The sequence below is a fragment of the Oncorhynchus tshawytscha genome, linkage group LG05, assembly GCF_018296145.1.
Source record: "Oncorhynchus tshawytscha isolate Ot180627B linkage group LG05, Otsh_v2.0, whole genome shotgun sequence".
In the NCBI taxonomy this organism is placed as follows: Eukaryota; Metazoa; Chordata; class Actinopteri; order Salmoniformes; family Salmonidae; genus Oncorhynchus; species Oncorhynchus tshawytscha.
Window position 1 is genome coordinate 75,423,155 of NC_056433.1, and position 19,791 is coordinate 75,442,945.

At 41.0% G+C, this 19,791-nt stretch overlaps 1 protein-coding gene across 3 annotated transcripts in view; it reads right to left on the reverse strand.

Moving 5' to 3' along the window:
- Window positions 1–19,791, reverse strand: part of pde4ba (phosphodiesterase 4B, cAMP-specific a) — a 333,978-nt gene that overhangs the window by 107,959 nt on the left and 206,228 nt on the right. Inside the window, exon 1 of one of the 3 annotated variants that reach the window (XM_042322359.1) lies at window positions 6,695–7,100. The exons of the other annotated variants lie outside the window; for them this stretch is intronic. Coding sequence (XP_042178293.1) covers window positions 6,695–6,819 — 125 coding nt within the window. The 5' untranslated portion in view covers window positions 6,820–7,100. Of the gene's footprint in view, window positions 1–6,694; window positions 7,101–19,791 lie in introns of those variants that run through there. 3 annotated transcript variants of the gene reach the window in all.

Genomic DNA, 19,791 nt, shown 5'->3' on the forward strand with positions numbered 1-19,791 from the left:
CAGTCCAAATATTTGACCAAGCCATTTCACTAGGAGAATATGTTGTGTTGGCATTCGGTGGGTGGCAAGTCCAAACACCCTCTCATTATAAACTACACAGGGGCAGTTATCTACACTCACACACACGCTCATGCACACACACGTACACAACACACACACTACCTCCCCACACATAATGTAAATTATAGTCACGAATAGGGTTGTACATTTTGTGTAATATTCAGAGGTGGAAACTTTCTGTGGGAATTAACGGGAATATATGTGAATTAATGGGAATATGTGGAAATTAACGGAAATATATGCAAATTAATACTAATACCATTTAAATGTAGATATTTTTTGCATTGGATAGATTTACCATATCATATGGAGACAGAAACAAACCTTTCACCTTATCATAATTAGACATAATTGCAAATGATTAAATCCTTCCAATAGAAATATAAAAAACAATTTAAACTTTAATTAAATGAGTTGACTCTTCACATGGGATGAATTCACTGAACAACAAAAGAAAGGGAATATTGAATGATCCCCAATGATCCATCGCATCTCCCAAAAACGTTTTCAACATACATCTGTAAAAGGATAGTCTAGAAACTAAAGCTTTGGTTGTCTTCCTCTCAGGCTTCCATGTCTTCTCCCTGGACCTCCTCAATGTCCACCTCTCGAACATCAGACTCTTGAGGCCTCATCTTCACTGTCACTTTCCAACCTTGTTGAGGATGGCTCGTTGTCAGGCTCAAAAAGCCTCAAATTTGCCCGGATGGCCACCAATTTTTTTAACCCTTGTATTGGTAAGCCTGTTGCGTGCTTTGGTGTGTGTTCCCAAACAAGGACCAGTTGCGCTCTGAGGTGGCTGATCTTGGTGGGATTTGGAGAATGATGGAGGGAACAGGGGAAAGAGCCTCAGATCCACAAAGGCTACTATTTACTAGTTAACAAAAAATAATGTATGTCGTATAAAATATATTCACCTCACCCAGTATTGTAATCAAAACTTACCAGAAAGCATGTAGTCCTTGGCTCAGACAGTGTAGTAGTGTGGGCTCAATAGCATCTCATTAGTGTGCAAAATCTTGAGAATCAGCTGTACATGTGACGGAAGCGTGCATGCAGAGGTTGCAATTCCATTGAATTGGGGATAGTTCAACCAAAATATGCCACAAGAACTAGAATTGCCTTATGTGTATCCCACAAAAAAAGGTACACTGTTATAAGCTAACTTTTTTTGATGAAATTAAGCAAAATTCCCGGGCTTAACCTACCATGGAATATTTCCCGGGAAGTTTCCGACCCTTTGCAACTCGAGTCACGAACTCACACAGCTTCCTACAGGATATACGCACAAGCAAGCAAACACAGATCATGGCCAGTAACACCACTGCACACATTAACTACAGGCAGATACTGTACATGCTCACATGAACAGACAAGCACAAGTGTGAACTAACTACAGATCTTAGATCATAATATGACCCATTTCATATCAGGAGGAAAATAATCCTGCAGCAGGAGGATTTTAATAAATATTTAATATTTAGAATCACCGCAAGGGGAAGCTGGAAGCAATGTTTGTAGGCTATACAATAACTTAGACTGCAGGTCCATAGAGCGTCACTTCAAATATCCTATGTAGGCTATATGCAGGCTACAGCGCGTCTAGTGTGAATTCTTATGTGGATTATAAGAAATTGACATATTTGTAGGGGCTAGATGTATTTTTAATAAGGGGAAATCCTTTTTTTAATATAAATTATTTCGTCAAATGTTCAAGGCAATCAATAGGCCGAATAAATTGTTGGTTGCCTCAGTGCCTGTGTGGTCCAAAGGTTACAGCCGCTGACCCCGCACACATTATGCCAGGATGAGTGAAGTCGAATCTCTTCTCCTTCCTTCGTTCCCATAGTCCCCCAATCAATCCGAATGGTCAAGGCGATGAGTGAGTCGAGATCCGTCGGTAGTTCCCGGGCTGCAAGGTCGTCTTTTACTTCCTCCGATACTCTGTGTAGGAACAATGTCGAACAGCACTTCCGGGTTCCAAGCACTCTCAGCTGCCAACGTGCGAAAATCCACTGCGTAGTCTGCCACACTACGGGAGTCTTGACGTAGCTGGAGCAGCTTGCGAACAGCCTCTCTCCTGGACAAAGGAGAATCAAACACCTTCCCAACTTCCTCCATAAACTCCTCCAGACTGAGGCAGACGGCGGACTGTTGCTCTCACACCGCCGTGGCCCAGGCAAGTGCCCTCCCGGACATCAGCGTTATGATGTACGCTATCCTCGAGCGGTCTGAGGGGAACAAAGAAGGCTGCAGCTCGAAAAATGAGGGAACACTGAGGGAAAAAAGCCTGGCAGGTTCTGGAATCTCCAGCGTACCGCTCTGGAGGAGGTAAGCGGGGTTCTCTGGACACTGGGGTAGGCTGGGGGATTACGGGTGTGACCCGCTGCCCTGTGGGGAGTCCGCGGAATTGCTCCAGCAATGTATTGAACGCCTGGTCATGGCATTCTGCAGGGAATGGAGTCCCTCCCTATGACCTTGAAGTAACTCCTTGTGTCTTCCAAGGGTGGCTCCTTGCAGGGAGACAGCATTGTGCAGCTGGTCTGCTGGATGAGTCTGCTGGGTTAGTCATGGCCAGTTTGTACTATCAGGTTTCAGGTATGACCCAGATACAGACAGTGTCAAAGAAAAATATATTTATAGTATAGGGGCAGGCAAACAACAGGTCAAAGGCAGGCAGAGGTCAGTAATCCAGAGAACGGCAGGCTGGGTCAGGGTCAGGGCAGGCAGAACGGTCAAAACTGGGAAGGACTAGGAAACAGGAACATGATCAGACAGGAGCAGGGGATCAAACGGTGGTAGGTTTCACGGAACAAAACGAACTGGCAACAGACAAACAGAGAACACAGGTATAAATACACTGGGGATAATGGGGAGGATGGGTGACACCTAGATGGGGGTGGAGACAAACAGAGACACCGGTGTGACAGTTTCCAAAAGTGTCTGGTGTGTGTCTGGTCATATTTAAAAAAAAAACAAGATCAGGGGTATTTTTCTCTGACTGTCCATATTTTAAATGTGAAACTAATCAAGTGTATCGGGGAGTTTGAGTTATTTGTTGACACGGTAGACCTATATGTGAAGGTAGTGTTCCTAACCGCTAGACCACCCCAGGTTACGATTTATCAAAATTTGGGCAGCTCATTCGTAACCTTAGGATACACTTCACAATTGTATATCATAGCCTAGTGGAGACCAATATCTATATTGTGTTATTAAGTAAGCTACATAAAATGATGGTTGTTTTTGTGTGTGGATGCATTTCAAATATATTTTTGTACGTTTGAATTTGCAGTAACAGGACCTACGGCTACCATTTGAGCGAGCGAGGGAGAATATTATTTGATAACAGGCCTGATCCCAATGATTTGACTGCCCCCGCATGGAGAGAAAGAGAACTGCGAATTTTTAAGGAATCACAGGGATCATTCCTTTCCTGATGTAGCGGGAACATTCTTTGCAAGAAAAGGGTGATCAAGTTAAAACTTGACATCTGTAATGTTCCACTTCCACATGCACTGACTAAGTGTACAGTACTTTCGACAGGGAGCCTTGGCTCTTAAAGATGAGTATGGCCAGAGTCTCCTCTCCAGACTAGTCACGCTGGTTTTGACCCGCCCTGTCCAGCCTGCTGCTCCCTCTCTCTGCTTCTCCACATCAACAATCTACGATTGTATCATGATGATGATGATGATATTCTTGACAAAGGTTAATGTTCTAGAGTAATGTGTGAATCTCAGCAAGGCAAATCAACTCAAAACAGGAAATCTTCTTCAGAAGCGACATTGTCTTTGCAGAGCATATTGTATGTGTTTACACGGCATGAACAATAAGAAGCTGCAAAGTGGTGTTGGAGAGAATAGTTGTCATGCGGTTGGATAAACACACGTTTGAGGCCGTGACAGTGGAACAGTGGAGTGCTAATACAAATCCTGCTGGGAGTGTTTAGTTGCGTCATCACCATGCTACATTTAGGACATTGCAATACATCGGGTACAGTAGGTGAGCTTTAGGTAACATCACATCTGCATCTGGATGGACCAGTAGTACAGCTGTACAGACTCGCACCACACCAATGTAAACAAACAAATGCCACACAGTCAACGTGATATAGTTTTGATTCCCTAACACACACTGAACTATAGAATCCATGATTAACAGATATTTAGAGACTGAACATAGGAAAGAGAGAGGGCTATATATAATGAACATTGGAAAGAGAGAGGGCTATATATAATGAACATTGGAAAGAGAGAGGGCTATATATAATGAACATTGGAAAGAGAGAGGGCTATATATAATGAACATTGGAGAGAGAGAGGGCTATATATAATGAACATAGGAAAGAGAGAGGGGAAATTGGAGAGAGGGCTATATATAATGAACATTGGAAAGAGAGGGCTATATATAATGAACATTGGAAAGAGAGAGGGCTATATATAATGAACATTGGAAAAGAGAGGGCTATATATAATGAACATTGGAAAAGAGAGAGGGCTATATATAATGAACATTGGAAAGAGAGGGCTATATATAATGAACATTGGAAAGAGAGAGGGCTATATATAATGAACATTGGAAGAGAGGGCTATATATAAGAGGAAAGAGAGAGGGCTATATATAATGAACATTGGAAAGAGAGAGGGCTATATATAATGAACATAGGAAAGAGAGGGCTATATATAATGAACATTGGAAAAGAGAGGGCTATATATAATGAACATAGGAAAGAGAGAGGGGAAAAGAGAGGGCTATATATAATGAACATTGGAAAGAGAGGGCTATATATAATGAACATTGGAAAGAGAGAGGGCTATATATAATGAACATTGGAAAGAGAGAGGGCTATATATGAACATTGGAAAGAGAGGGCTATATATAATGAACATTGGAAAGAGAGAGGGCTATATATAATGAACATTGAATGAACATTGGAAAAGAGAGGGCTATATATAATGAACATTGGAAAGAGAGAGGGCTATATATAATGAACATTGGAAAAGAGAGGGCTATATATAATGAACATTGGAAAGAGAGAGGGCTATATATAATGAACATTGGAAAGAGAGAGGGCTATATATAATGAACATTGAAAGAGAGGCTATATATAATGAACATTGGAAAAAGAGGGCTATATATAATGAACATTGGAAAGAGAGGGCTATATATAATGAACATTGGAAAGAGAGAGGGCTATATATAATGAACATTGGAAAGAGAGAGGGCTATATATAATGAACATTGGAAAGAGAAGGGCTATATATAATGAACATTGGAAAGAGAGAGGGCTATATATAATGAACATTGGAAAAGAGAGGGCTATATATAATGAACATTGGAAAGAGAGGGCTATATATAATGAACATTGGAAAGAGAGGGCTATATATAATGAACATTGGAAAGAGAGAGGGCTATATATAATGAACATTGGAAAAGAGAGGGCTATATATAATGAACATTGGCTATATATAATGAACATTGGAAAGAGAGAGGGCTATATATAATGAACATTGGAAAAAGAGGGCTATATATAATGAACATTGGAAAAGAGAGGGCTATATATAATGAACATTGGAAAGAGAGAGGGCTATATATAATGAACATTGGAAAGAGAGAGGGCTATATATAATGAACATTGGAAAGAGAGAGGGCTATATATAATGAACATTGGAAAGAGAGAGGGCATTGGAAAGAGAGGGCTATATATAATGAACATTGGAAAGAGAGAGGGCTATATATAATGAACATTGGAAAGAGAGAGGGCTATATATAATGAACATTGGAAAGAGAGAGGGCTATATATAATGAACATTGGAAAGAGAGAGGGCTATATATAATGAACATTGGAAAGAGAGAGGGCTATATATAATGAACATTGGAAAGAGAGAGGGCTATATATAATGAACATTGGAAAGAGAGAGGGCTATATATAATGAACATTGGAAAGAGAGAGGGCTATATATAATGAACATTGGAAAAGAGAGGGCTATATATAATGAACATTGGAAAAGAGAGGGCTATATATAATGAACATTGGAAAGAGAGAGGGCTATATATAATGAACATTGGAAAGAGAGGGCTATATATAATGAACATTGGAAAGAGAGAGGGCTATATATAATGAACATTGGAAAGAGAGGGCTATATATAATGAACATTGGAAAAGAGAGGGCTATATATAATGAACATTGGAAAGAGAGGGCTATATATAATGAACATTGGAAAGAGAGAGGGCTATATATAATGAACATTGGAAAGAGAGAGGGCTATATATAATGAACATTGGAAAGAGAGAGGGCTATATATAATGAACATTGGAAAGAGAGAGGGCTATATATAATGAACATTGGAAAGAGAGAGACATCTACACACAAACAGAACATGGGAAAAATTATACAGAAAGGGGGAAGAAAGTCATGCCATGAAGACAACTTTGGATTGACAGCGTAAGAGGGAGAAATACAGTACATGGGGGGGTTAGAACTAAAAAGTATACATAACAATTCTAATGAATGGCAACACATCATGCACTTAACTGAAGCTGAGAAAAGCTATAGAAGAACACGAGAGAAAGATGAAGTGATTGTGACAGAAAGCAAAAGAAAAAGAGACGGTGTTCTATCCTTGTTCTGACCTGTGAGTGTGGCTGGAAGCATGGAGTCTCTTGATGACTTCCTCGCTGAAGTCAAAGTGGACCCTGCTTCTGTGACAGGGCGAACACCGATACATAGCACCAACACCCCAGCTACCCAGCACCATCAGACACACACCTCAAACACACATCAGCTCATACACACCTCAGGTCTCCACACACACACACACACACGCACACACACACACACACACACCATCACATACACATCAATCAACATTAACTATCTAAACAGACCAACTTCCACTATCATAAATGCAACATTCAAGAATACATCAAACACACAACAGCAGCAACAACAACCATCCAACATCCCTTGCAAATCGCGACTTTCTCTTTCTTTCTCTCTCTCTCCCTTTCACACGCACTCTCTCTCACACTCTTTCACATGCCCTTTCACACTCTGTGTGTCCAGTGAGAGCTGTGCTGTGTAGTTGTCCCAGTCCCAGCCTGCATTTCCTTCCCCTGGTGTGTGAGGAGATGTGGTCTCTCTGAGCCGGCACAGGCAGCGCACTAAGACCTGGAGCAGAGTCACTGGAATGGAGTCACTACTGTCACTAGGACTAGGAATAAAGGTATGTATCTACTGTGTTCCTGTGAAATGCATGTAGCTATATAAATGTGTAATACATGTAGCTATATAAATGTGTAATGCATGTAGCTATATAAATGTGTAATACATGTAGCTATATAAATGTGTAATACATGTAGCTATATAAATGTGTAATACATGTAGCTATATAAATGTGTAATACATGTAGCTATATAAATGTGTAATGCATGTAGCTATATAAATGTGTAATGCATGTAGCTATATAAATGTGTAATGCATGTAGCTATATAAATGTGTAATACATGTAGCTATATAAATGTGTAATACATGTAGCTATATAAATGTGTAATACATGTAGCTATATAAATGTGTAATACATGTAGCTATATAAATATGTAATGCATGTAGCTATATACATGTGTAATGCATGTAGCTATATAAATGTGTAATACATGTAGCTATATAAATGTGTAATACATGTAGCTATATAAATGTGTAATACATGTAGCTATATAAATGTGTAATACGTGTAGCTATATAAATGTGTAATGCATGTAGCTATATAAATGTGTAATGCATGTAGCTATATAAATGTGTAATGCATGTAGCTATATAAATGTGTAATACATGTAGCTATATAAATGTGTAATGCATGTAGCTATATAAATGTGTAATACATGTAGCTATATAAATGTGTAATACATGTAGCTATATAAATGTGTAATACATGTAGCTATATAAATGTGTAATGCATGTAGCTATATAAATGTGTAATACATGTAGCTATATAAATGTGTAATACATGTAGCTATATAAATGTGTAATACATGTAGCTATATAAATGTGTAATACATGTAGCTATATAAATGTGTAATACATGTAGCTATATAAATGTGTAATACATGTAGCTATATAAATGTGTAATACATGTAGCTATATAAATGTGTAATACATGTAGCTATATAAATGTGTAATGCATGTAGCTATATAAATGTGTAATACATGTAGCTATATAAATGTGTAATACATGTAGCTATATAAATGTGTAATACATGTAGCTATATAAATGTGTAATACATGTAGCTATATAAATGTGAAATGCATGTAGCTATATAAATGTGTAATACATGTCAATATTACCACAAAGGTGTAAAGGGCATAATATCCATTACTAGACAACTACTACACATCACATGTGGTATACATAGGAAACACACAAGCATACATAGCCATGCAACAGCAACAGCACTGCACATCTCTGAAGAGAACATGTCTAGACCTGTAATCCATACATCTAGCCTGCTAATGTCTAGACCTACAATCCATACATCTAGCCTGCTAATGTCTAGACCTACAATCCATACATCTAGCCTGCTAATGTCTAGACCTACAATCCATACATCTAGCCTGCTAATGTCTAGACCTGTAATCCATACATCCAGCCTGCTAATGCCTAGACCTGTAATCCATACATCTAGCCTGCTAATGTCTAGACCTACAATCCATACATCTAGCCTGCTAATGTCTAGACCTACAATCCATACATCTAGCCTGCTAATGTCTAGACCTGTAATCCATACATCCAGCCTGCTAATGCCTAGACCTGTAATCCATACATCTAGCCTGCTAATATCTCAACCTTTAATCCATACATCTAGCCTGCTAATATCTCAACCTTTAATCCATACATCTAGCCTGCTAATGTCTAGACCTGTAATCCATACATCTAGCCTGCTAATATCTCGACCTTTAATCCATACATCTAGCCTGGTAATGTCTAGACCAGTAATCCATACATCTAGCATGCTAATGTCTAGACCTATAATCCATACCTCTAGCCTGCTAATATCTCAACCTTTAATCCATACATCTAGCCTGCTAATGTCTAGACCTGTAATCCATACATCTAGCCTGGTAATGTCTAGACCTGCAATCCATACATCTAGCCTGGTAATGTCTAGACCTTTAATCCATACATCTAGCCTGCTAATGTCTAGACCTGTATCATACTACATCGGCGCCCGTCTTACAGTATGTGGCAGGGCTTGCAAACTATTACAGACTACAAAGGGAAGCACAGCCGCGAGCTGCCAAGTGACACGAGCCTACAAGACAGGCTAAATCACTTCCATGCTCGCTTCGAGGCAAGCAACACTGAGGCATGCATGAGAGCATCAGCTGTTCCGGATGACTGTGTGATCACGCTCTCCGTAGCAGACGTGAGTAAGACATTTAAACAGGTCAAAATACACAAGGCTGCGGGGCCAGACAGATTACCAGGACGTGTGCTCCGGGCATGTGCTGACCAACTGGTAGGTGTTTTCATGGACATTTTCAACATGTCCCTGATTAAGTCTGTAATATCAACATGTTTCAAGCAGGCCACCATAGTCCATGTGCCTAAAAACACAAAGGCAACCTGCCTAAATGACTACAGACCCGTAGCACTCACGTCTGTAGCCATGAAGTGCTTTGAAATGTTGGTAATGGCTCACATCAACACCATTATCCCAGAAACCCAAGACCCACTTCAATTTTCATACCGCCCAAACAGATCCACAGATTATGCAATCTCTATTGCACTCCACACTGCCCTTTCCCACCTGGACAAAAGAAACACCTATGTGAGAATGCTATTAATTGACCACAGCTCAGCGTTCAACACCATAATACCCTCAAAGCTCATCACTAAGCTAAGGATCCTGGGACTAAACACCTCCCTCTGCAACTGGATCCTGGACTTCCTGATGGGTTGCCCCCAGGTGGTGAGGGTAGGTAGCAACACATCTGCCATGCTGATCCTCAACACTGGAGCTCCCCTGGGGTGCGTGCTCAGTCCCCTCCTGTACTCCCTGTTCACCCACGACTGCATGGCCAGGCATGACTCCAACACCATCATTACCTTTGCAGACGACACAACAGTGTCACTGACAATGACGAGACAGCCTATAGGGAGGAGGTCAGAGACCTGGCCGGGTGGTGCCAGAATAACAACCTATCCCTCAGCGTAACCAAGACTAAGGAGATGATTGTGGACTACAGGAAAAGGAGGACCGAGCACGCCCCCATTCTCATCAACGGGGCTGTAGTGGAGCAGGTTGAGAGATTCAAGTTCCTTGGTGTCCACATCAAAAACAAACTAGAATGGTCAAACACACCAAGACAGTCGTGAAGAGGGCACGGCAAATCCTATTCCCCCTCAGGAAACTAAAAAGATTTGGCATGGGTCCTTTTGAGAAACTCATGGGTCCTGAGTTCCTCAAAAGTTCCTCAAAAGGTTCTACAGCTGCAACATCGTGGTTGCATCACTGCCTGGTGCGGCAATTGTTCGGCCTCTGACTGCAAGGCACTATAGAGACTAGTGCCTACGGCCCAGTACATCATTGGGGCTAAGCTGCCTGTCATCCGCCCCGTAGCACTCACTTCCGTCATCATGAAGTGCTTTGAGAGACTAGTCAAGGACCATATCACCTCCACCCTACCTGACACCCTAGACCCACTCCAATTGCGTACCGCCCAAATAGGTCCACAGACGATGCAATCTCAACCACACTGCACACTGCCCTAACCCATCTGGACAAGAGGAATACCTATGTGAGAATGCTGTTCATCGACTACAGCTCGGCATTTAACACCATAGTGCCCTCCAAGCTCGTCATCAAGCGCGAGACCCTGGGTCTCGACCCCGCTCTGTGCAACTGGGTACTGGACTTCCTGACGGGCCGCCCCCAGGTGGTGGGGGTAGGCAACAACATTTCCACCCCGCTGATCCTCAACAAGGGTGCGTTCTGAGCCCTCTCCTGTACTCCCTGTTCACCCACGACTGCGTGGCCACGCACGCCTCCAACTCAATCATCAAGTTTGCGGACGACACAACAGTGGTAGGCTTGATTACCACAACGATGTGACGGCCTACAGGGAGGAGGTGAGGGCCCTCGGAGTGTGGTGTCAGGAAAATAACCTCACACTCAACGTCAACAAAACTAAGGAGATGATTGTGGACTTCAGGAAACAGCAGAGGGAACACCCACCTATCCACATCGATGGAACAGTAGTGGAGAGGGTAGTAAGTTTTAAGTTCCTCGGCGTACACATCACAGACAAACTGAATTGGTCCACCCACACAGACAGCATCGTGAAGAAGGCGCAGCAGCGCCTCTTCAACCTCAGGAGGCTGAAGAAATTTGGCTTGTCACCAAAAGCACTTACAAACTTCTACAGATTCACAATCGAGAACATCCTGTCGGGCTGTATCACCGCCTGGTACGGCAACTGCTCCGCCCACAACCGTAAGGCTCTCCAGAGGGTAGTGAGGTCTGCACAACGCATCACCGGGGGCAAACTACCTGCCCTCCAGGACACCTACACCACCCGACGTCACAGGAAGGCCATAAAGATCATCAAGGACAACAACCACCCGAGCCACTGCCTGTTCACCCCGCTATCATCCAGAAGGCGAGGTCAGTAAAAAAACAGCTTCTATCTCAAGGCCATCAGACTGTTAAACAGCCACCACTAACATTGAGTGGCTGCTGCCAACACACTGACTCAACTCCAGCCACTTTAATAATGGGAATTGATGGGAAATGATGTAAAATATATCACTAGCCACTTTAAACAATGCTACCTAATATAATGTTTACATACCCTACATTATTCATCTCATATGTGTATGTATATACTGTACTCTATCATCTACTGCATCTTTATGTAATACATGTATCACAAGCCACTTTAACTATGCCACTTTGTTTACATACTCATCTCATATGTATATACTGCACTCAATACCATCTACTGTATCTTGCCTATGCCGCTCTCCATCACTCATTCATATATCTTTATGTACATATTCTTTATCCCCTTACACTTGTGTCTATAAGGTAGTAGTTTTGGAATCGTTAGCTAGATTACTTGTTGGTTATTACTGCATTGTCGGAACTAGAAGCACAAGCATTTCGCTACACTCGCATTAACATCTGCTAACCATGTGTATGTGACAAATAAAATTTGATTTGATCTTGATTTGATTTGGTGGTGGGTAGTTCTGTAACGCCTGTCGTCGGAAGGAGTGGACCAAAGCGCAGCGTGAAAAGTGTTCATGATTATTTATTTATTTAAAAAAAACACTTGAACAAAGTAACAAAATGAAAGCGAACAGTTCTGTCAGGTAACAGAGACTAAACAGAAAATAACTACCCACAAAATACAGGTGGGAAAAAGGCTACCTAAGTATGATTCCCAATCAGAGACAACGATAGAAAGCTGCCTCTGATTGGGAACCACACTCGGCCACATAGAATGTCCACCCTAATCACACCCCGACTTAACCAAATAGACAAATAAAACGGCTCTCTAAGGTCAGGGCGTGACAGTAATTGAAGAATCCATAACCACTTCTGGGAAAATTGGAAAATACTAAACAAACAATATGTATCCAAAATGAAGATGTATGGGTAAACCACTTCTCCAATCTTTTTCCAATTCATAACAAAGAACAAACAGCAAAAACATATACATGATCAAATACTAATCTTAGAATCAACTATTAAAGACTACCAGAACCCACTGGATTCTCCAATGACCTTGAATGGTGTTGATGGTATCCTCAATGAAATGATCAAATATACAGACAACAAATTCCAATTTGCTATACTAAAACCCTTTAACATCATCCTTAGCTCTGGCATCTCCCCAATATTTGGAACCAAGGACTGATCACCCCAATCCACAAAAGTGGAGACAAATTTGACACCAATAACTACCGTGTGATATGCGTATAAAGCAACCTTGGGAAAATCCTCTGCATTATCATTAACAACAGAAACGTACATTTCCTCAGCGAAAACAACATACTGGGCAAATGTCAAATTGGCTTTTTACCAAATTACCATACGACAGACCACGTTTTCACCCTGCACACCCTAATTGACAAACAAACAAACCAAAACAAAGGCAAAGTCTTCTCATGCTTTGTTGATTTCAAAAAAGCCTTTGACTCAATTTGGCATGAGTGTCTGTAATACAAACTGATGGAAAGTGTTGGGGGAAAAACATACAACATTATAATATGTATGTACACAAACAACAAGTTTGCAGTTAAAATAGGCAAAAAACACAAACATTTCTTCCCACAGGGCCGAGGGGGTAAACAGGGATGCAGCTTAAGCCCCACCCTCTTCAACATATATATCAACGAATTGGCAAGGGCACTAGAAAAGTCTGCAGCACCCGGCCTCACCCTACTAGAATTTGAAGTCAAATGTCTACTGTTTGCTGATGATCTGGTGCTTCTGTCACCAACCAAGGAGGGCCTACAGCAGCATCTAGATCTTCTGCACAGATTCTGCGAAACCTAGGCCCTGACAGTAAATCTCAGTAAGATCAAAATAGTGGTGTTCCAAAAAAGGTCCAGTCGCCAGGACCACAATTACAAACTCCATCTAGACACCGTTGCCCTAGAGCACACAAAAAACTATACATACCTCGGTCTAAACATCAGCGCCACAGGTAACTTCCACAAAGCTGTGAACGATTCGACCAATTAGGATCTGTCTAAAAATACTTGAATCAGTTATAGAACCCATTGCCCTTTATGGTTGTGAGGTCTGGGGTCCGCTCACTAAACAAGAATTCACAAAATGGGACAAACACCAAATTGAGACTCTGCATGCATAGTTCTGCAAAAATATCCTATGTGGACAAGGTAAAACACCAAATAATGCATGCAGAACAGAATTAGGCCGATACATGCTAATTTTAAAAGCCGTTAAATTCTACAACCACCTAAAAGGACGCGATTCCCAAACCTTCCATAACAAAGCCATCATCTACAGAGAGATGAACCTGGAGAAGAGTCCCCAAAGCAAGCTGGTCCTGGGGCTCTGTTCACAAACACAAACACACCCCACAGAGCCCCAGGACAGCAGCACAATTAGACCCAACCAAATCATGAGAATACAAAAAGATAATTACTTGAGACATTGGAAAGAATTAACAAAAAACTGAGCAAACTAGAATGCTATTTGACCCTAAACAGAGATTACACAGTGGCAGAATACTTGACCACTGTGACTGACCCAAACTTAAGGAAAGTTTTGACTATGTACAGACTCCGTGAGCATAGCCTGGCTAATGAGAAAGGCCGCTATAGGCAGACATGGCTCTCAAGAGAAGACAGGCTATGTGCACACTGTCCACAAACTGAGGTGGAAACTGAGCTGCACTTCCTAACCTTCTGCCAAATGTATGACCATACTAGAGACATATATTTCCCTCAGATTACACAGATCCACAAAGAATTCGCAAACAAACCCAATTTTGAGAAACTCCCATATGCATTGGGTGAACTACCACAGCGTGCCATCACAGCAGCAAGACTTGTGACCTGTTGCCACAAGAAAAGGGCAACCAGTGAAGAACAAACACTATTGTAAATACAACCCATATTTATGTTTATTTATTTTCCCAGTTGTACTTTAACTATTTGCAAATCGTTACAGCACTGTTATTAGACATAATATGACATTTAAAGTGTCTTTATTATTTTAGAACATCTGTGAGTGTATTATTTATTTAATTTGTATTGTTAATTTCGTTTTTGTTTATTATCCACTTGCTTTGGCAAAGTTAACACGTTTCCCATGCCAATAAAGCCATTGAATTTAATTGAATTAAATGTGTATTTGGGTATTTTATTAGGATCCCCATTAGCTGTTGCCAAAGCAGCAGCTACTCTTCCTGGGGTCCAACACAAAACATGAAACATAATACAGAATGACATAATACAGAACATCAATAGACAAGAACAGCTCAAGGACAGAACTACATTTTAAAAAAGGAACACGTAGCCCACATATCAATGCATACACACAAACTATCTAGGTCAAATAGGGGAGAGGCATGGTGCCGCGAGGTGTTGCTTTATCTGTTTTTTGAAATCAGGTTTGCTGTTTATTTGAGCAATATGAGATGGAAGGAAGTTCCATACAAATAGGGCTCTATATAATACTGTACGTTTTCTTGAATTTGTTATTCTTGTTATTCTTGAATAATGTTTCTTATAAAAAGAAGAAGTGATGCAGTCAGTCTATCTTAAACTTTTAGCCAAGAGAGACTGGCATGCATAGGATTTATATCAGCCCTCTGGTTACAATTAAGAGCAAAACGTGCAGCTCTGTTCTGGGCCAGCTGCAACTTAACTAGGTCTTTCCTTGCAGCACTGGACCACACGACTGGATAATAATCAAGATAAGACTAAACCAGAGCCTGCAGAACTTGGTTTTTGGAGTGTGGTGTCAAAAAAGCAGAGCATCTCTTTATTATGGCCAGACCTCTCCCCATCTTCACAACAAATGAGAGAGAGAGAGAGACCAAAAACATAGAGACCCGGAAAACCTGAGTCTACGCCTTCACTATGGTGAATCACTAAAACAATACAGAAATACACTACGGAAAAAGAAGGAACAGCATGTCAGAAATCAGCTCAATGCAATTGAAGAATCCATAGACTCTAACCACTTCTGGGAAAATTGGAAAACACTAAACAAACAACAACACGAAGAATTATCTATCCAAAATGGAGATGTATGGGTAAACCACTTCTCCAATCTTTTTGGCTCTATAACAAAGAATAAAGAGCAAAAACATATACATGATCAAATACAGATCTTAGAATCAACTATTAAAGACTACCAGAACCCACTGGATTCTCCAATTACATTGAAAGAGTTACAGGACAAAATAAAAACCCTCCAACCCAAAAAGGCCTGTGGTGTTGATGGTATCCTCAATGAAATGATCAAATATACAGACAACAAATTCCAATTGGCTATACTAAAACTCTTTAACATCATACTTAGCTCTGGCATCTTCCCCAATATTTGGAACCATGGACTGATCACCCCAATCCACAAAAGTGGAGACAAATTTGACCCCAATAACTACCGTGGAATATGTGTCAACAGTAACCTTGGGAAAATCCTCTGCATTATCATTAACAGCAGACTCGTACACTTCCTCAATGAAAACAATGTACTGAGCAAATGTCAAATTGGCTTTTTACCAAATTACCGTACAACAGACCATGTATTCACCCTGCACACCCTAATTGACAACCAAACAAACCAAAACAAAGGCAAAGTCTTCTCATGCTTTGTTGATTTCAAAAAAGCCTTCGACTCAATCTGGCATGAGGGTCTGCTATACAAACTGATGGAAAGTGGTGTTGGGGGTAAAACATACGACATTATAAAATCCATGTACACAAACAACAAGTGTGCGGTTAAAATTGGCAAAAAAAACACACATTTCTTCACACAGGGTCGTGGGGTTAGACAGGGATGCAGCTTAAGCCCCACCCTCTTCAACATATATATCAACGAATTGGCGCGGGCACTAGAAGAGTCTGCAGCACCCGGCCTCCCCCTGCTAGAATCCGAAGTCAAATGTCTGCTGTTTGCTGATGATCTGGTGCTTCTGTCACCAACCAAGGAGGGCCTACAGCAGCACCTAGATCTTATGCACAGATTCTGTCAGACCTGGGCCCTGACAGTAAATCTCAGTAAGACCAAAATAATGGTGTTCCAAAAAAGGTCCAGTCACCAGGACCACAAATACAAATTCCATCTAGACACTGTTTCCCTAGAGCACACAAAAAACTATACATACCTTGGCCTAAACATCAGCACCACAGGTAACTTCCACAAAGCTGTGAACGATCTGAGAGACAAGGCAAGAAGGGCATTCTATGCCATCAAAAGAAACATAAATTTCAACATACCAATTAGGATTTGGCTAAAAATACTTGAATCAGTCATAGAGCCCATTGCCCTTTATGGTTGTGAGGTCTGGGGTCCGCTCACCAACCAAGACTTCACAAAATGGGACAAACAACAAATTGAGACTCTGCACGCAGAATTCTGCAAAAATATCCTCCGTGTACAACGTAGAACACCAAATAATGCATGCAGAGCAGAATTAGGCCGATACCCACTAATTATCAAAATCCAGAAAAGAGCTGTTAAATTCTACAACCACCTAAAAGGAAGCGATTCACAAACCTTCCATAACAAAGCCATCACCTACAGAGAGATGAACCTGGAGAAGAGTCCCCTAAGCAAGCTGGTCCTGGGGCTCTGTTCACAAACACAAACACACACTACAGAGCCCCAGGACAGCAGCACAATTAGACCCAACCAAATCATGAGAAAACAAAAAGATAACTACTTAACACATTGGAAAGAATTAACAAAAAAACAGAGCAAACTAGAATGCTATTTGGCCCTACACAGAGAGTACACAGCGGCAGAATACCTGACCACTGTGACTGACCCAAAATTAAGGAAAGCCTTGACTATGTACAGACTCAGTGAGCATAGCCTTGCTATTGAGAAAGGCCGCCGTAGGCAGACATGGCTCTCAAGAGAAGACAGGCTATGTGCTCACTGCCCACAAAATGAGGTGGAAACTGAGCTGCACTTCCTAACCTCCTGCCCAATGTATGACCATATTAGAGAGACATATTTCCCTCAGATTACACAGATCCACAAAGAATTCGAAAACAAATCCAATTTTGAAAAACTCCCATATCTACTGGGTGAAATTCCACAGTGTGCCATCACAGCAGCAAGATTTGTGACCTGTTGCCACGAGAAAAGGGCAACCAGTGAAGAACAAACACCATTGTAAATACACCCATATTTATGCTTATTTATTTGATCTTGTGTCCTTTAACCATTTGTACATTGTTAAAACACTGTATATATATATATAATATGACATTTGTAATGTCTTTACTGTTTTGAAACTTCTGTATGTGTAATGTTTACTGTTAATTTTTGTTGTTTTTCACTTTATATATTCACTTTGTATGTTGTCTACATCACTTGCTTTGGCAATGTTAACACATGTTTCCCATGCCAATAAAGCCCTTGAATTGAATTGAATTGAGAGAGCGGGAGGGGGGGTATTGGAACTGCTATCACATCGAAGTGGAAGTGTAAATGGAGGAGGATGTTGCCAGCTGGGAGTGAGAGGTTGTGTGACAATGGTTGACGGTGGTTCTGGTTCAGTGACATTGTGGTTGACAATGGGAACATTCCTCCCTGATAACCCCCTGAGGGGAACACACAGATGATGACGTCACCCACCACATTACTCACTGTTACAGCCAGGTGCACAAAGACATTCTCACCCAGAGAGGGGTGGGGCCAATTCAGAGTCAGACAGTGTTCAGTATTAAAGAAATACAGAATTTGATCCAGACAAAAACATATATTACTGGTAAAGACTAGTCTTCATTATATCTTCTTATATAATATCACATGTTATTGATAAAATGATACAATTATGGGCACCTATTTTGATAACTAATTATGAGCATGGGATTTTATTAGAATCAATGGATACCAGAATTGGTCGAAACAAAAACTCTATCACCGCTAAAATATCCAGAGGTGAACACAGGGCCTAACTGTATAGAGGGTGTTAGTTTACTGTCTCAGAGAAAAGGGAGTGTTGTCTAACTCCACTAGATGGCCCTCTAACCATACAGCATGTTGAGTCCTCACTCTCAGGCAACTGACAAGCCAGGCAATTACTCACAGGGAAATTAGGTCTGTGGATCATTTACTACTGCCTGCAGATGCAGCATATGCCAATGCCTCTTATGGAACAATTCAGTATCATGAATGGGACCACAGCGCCCAATATATAGGACTGGTGCAAAACTCCACTATTGCCCACTGTCCACAGTCATCAAAAACAAACAGGCTCTTACATAATCCAGTCTATATATTCCTCTTATTTATGCCAAACTAATCAATTAAGAGCCATCACTCCCTAGAAAATACAATGATAAGTCTTAGTGAGAGTCATAGAACGCAATGACATCCTGTGTATACACTCAGTGGCCAGTTAATTAGATACCGCACCCCGCTCATGAAAATAGTTCGCTCCTACAGACAGTGAGTCACATAGCTGTGGCTTGCAGTACAAAGCAGGCAGACAGGTATCGAGGCATTCAGTTACTGTTCCACTGAATGTCACAAGTGACCAAAGCGACTTTGAGCATGGTATGATCGCAGGCGCCAGGCGATTCAGTTCCACTATCTCAGAAACGTCCGGCCTCTGGGCTTTTCACGCACCACAGTGTCTAGGGTTTCCTGAGAATGGTGCCACAATAAATACAATACATTTCAATAGAAAGTTAGCAAAAATAGACAAGATGGAAAGGAAAATACCTGTCTATGTGTGAAAAAATCTCATTGATTAACTCTTTAGTCTTATCCCAGTTTACCTATTGCTTATGGCCTTCCCTACACCTAGCGACTTGTTTTTAAAATTATATGAGCAAAAAATATTTAATTTGATTTGGAACGGCAATATGAATTCGGAGGGCAGAAAGATTAAATATTAAAGCAGTAGACATCTCACTAAAGGCTTCAGTCATTCAAAAGTTGTACTTGAATCTGAACTGGTTCTCTAGAAGATTAGTATGAATGTCTCTGTAAGGACTGACGCCGGA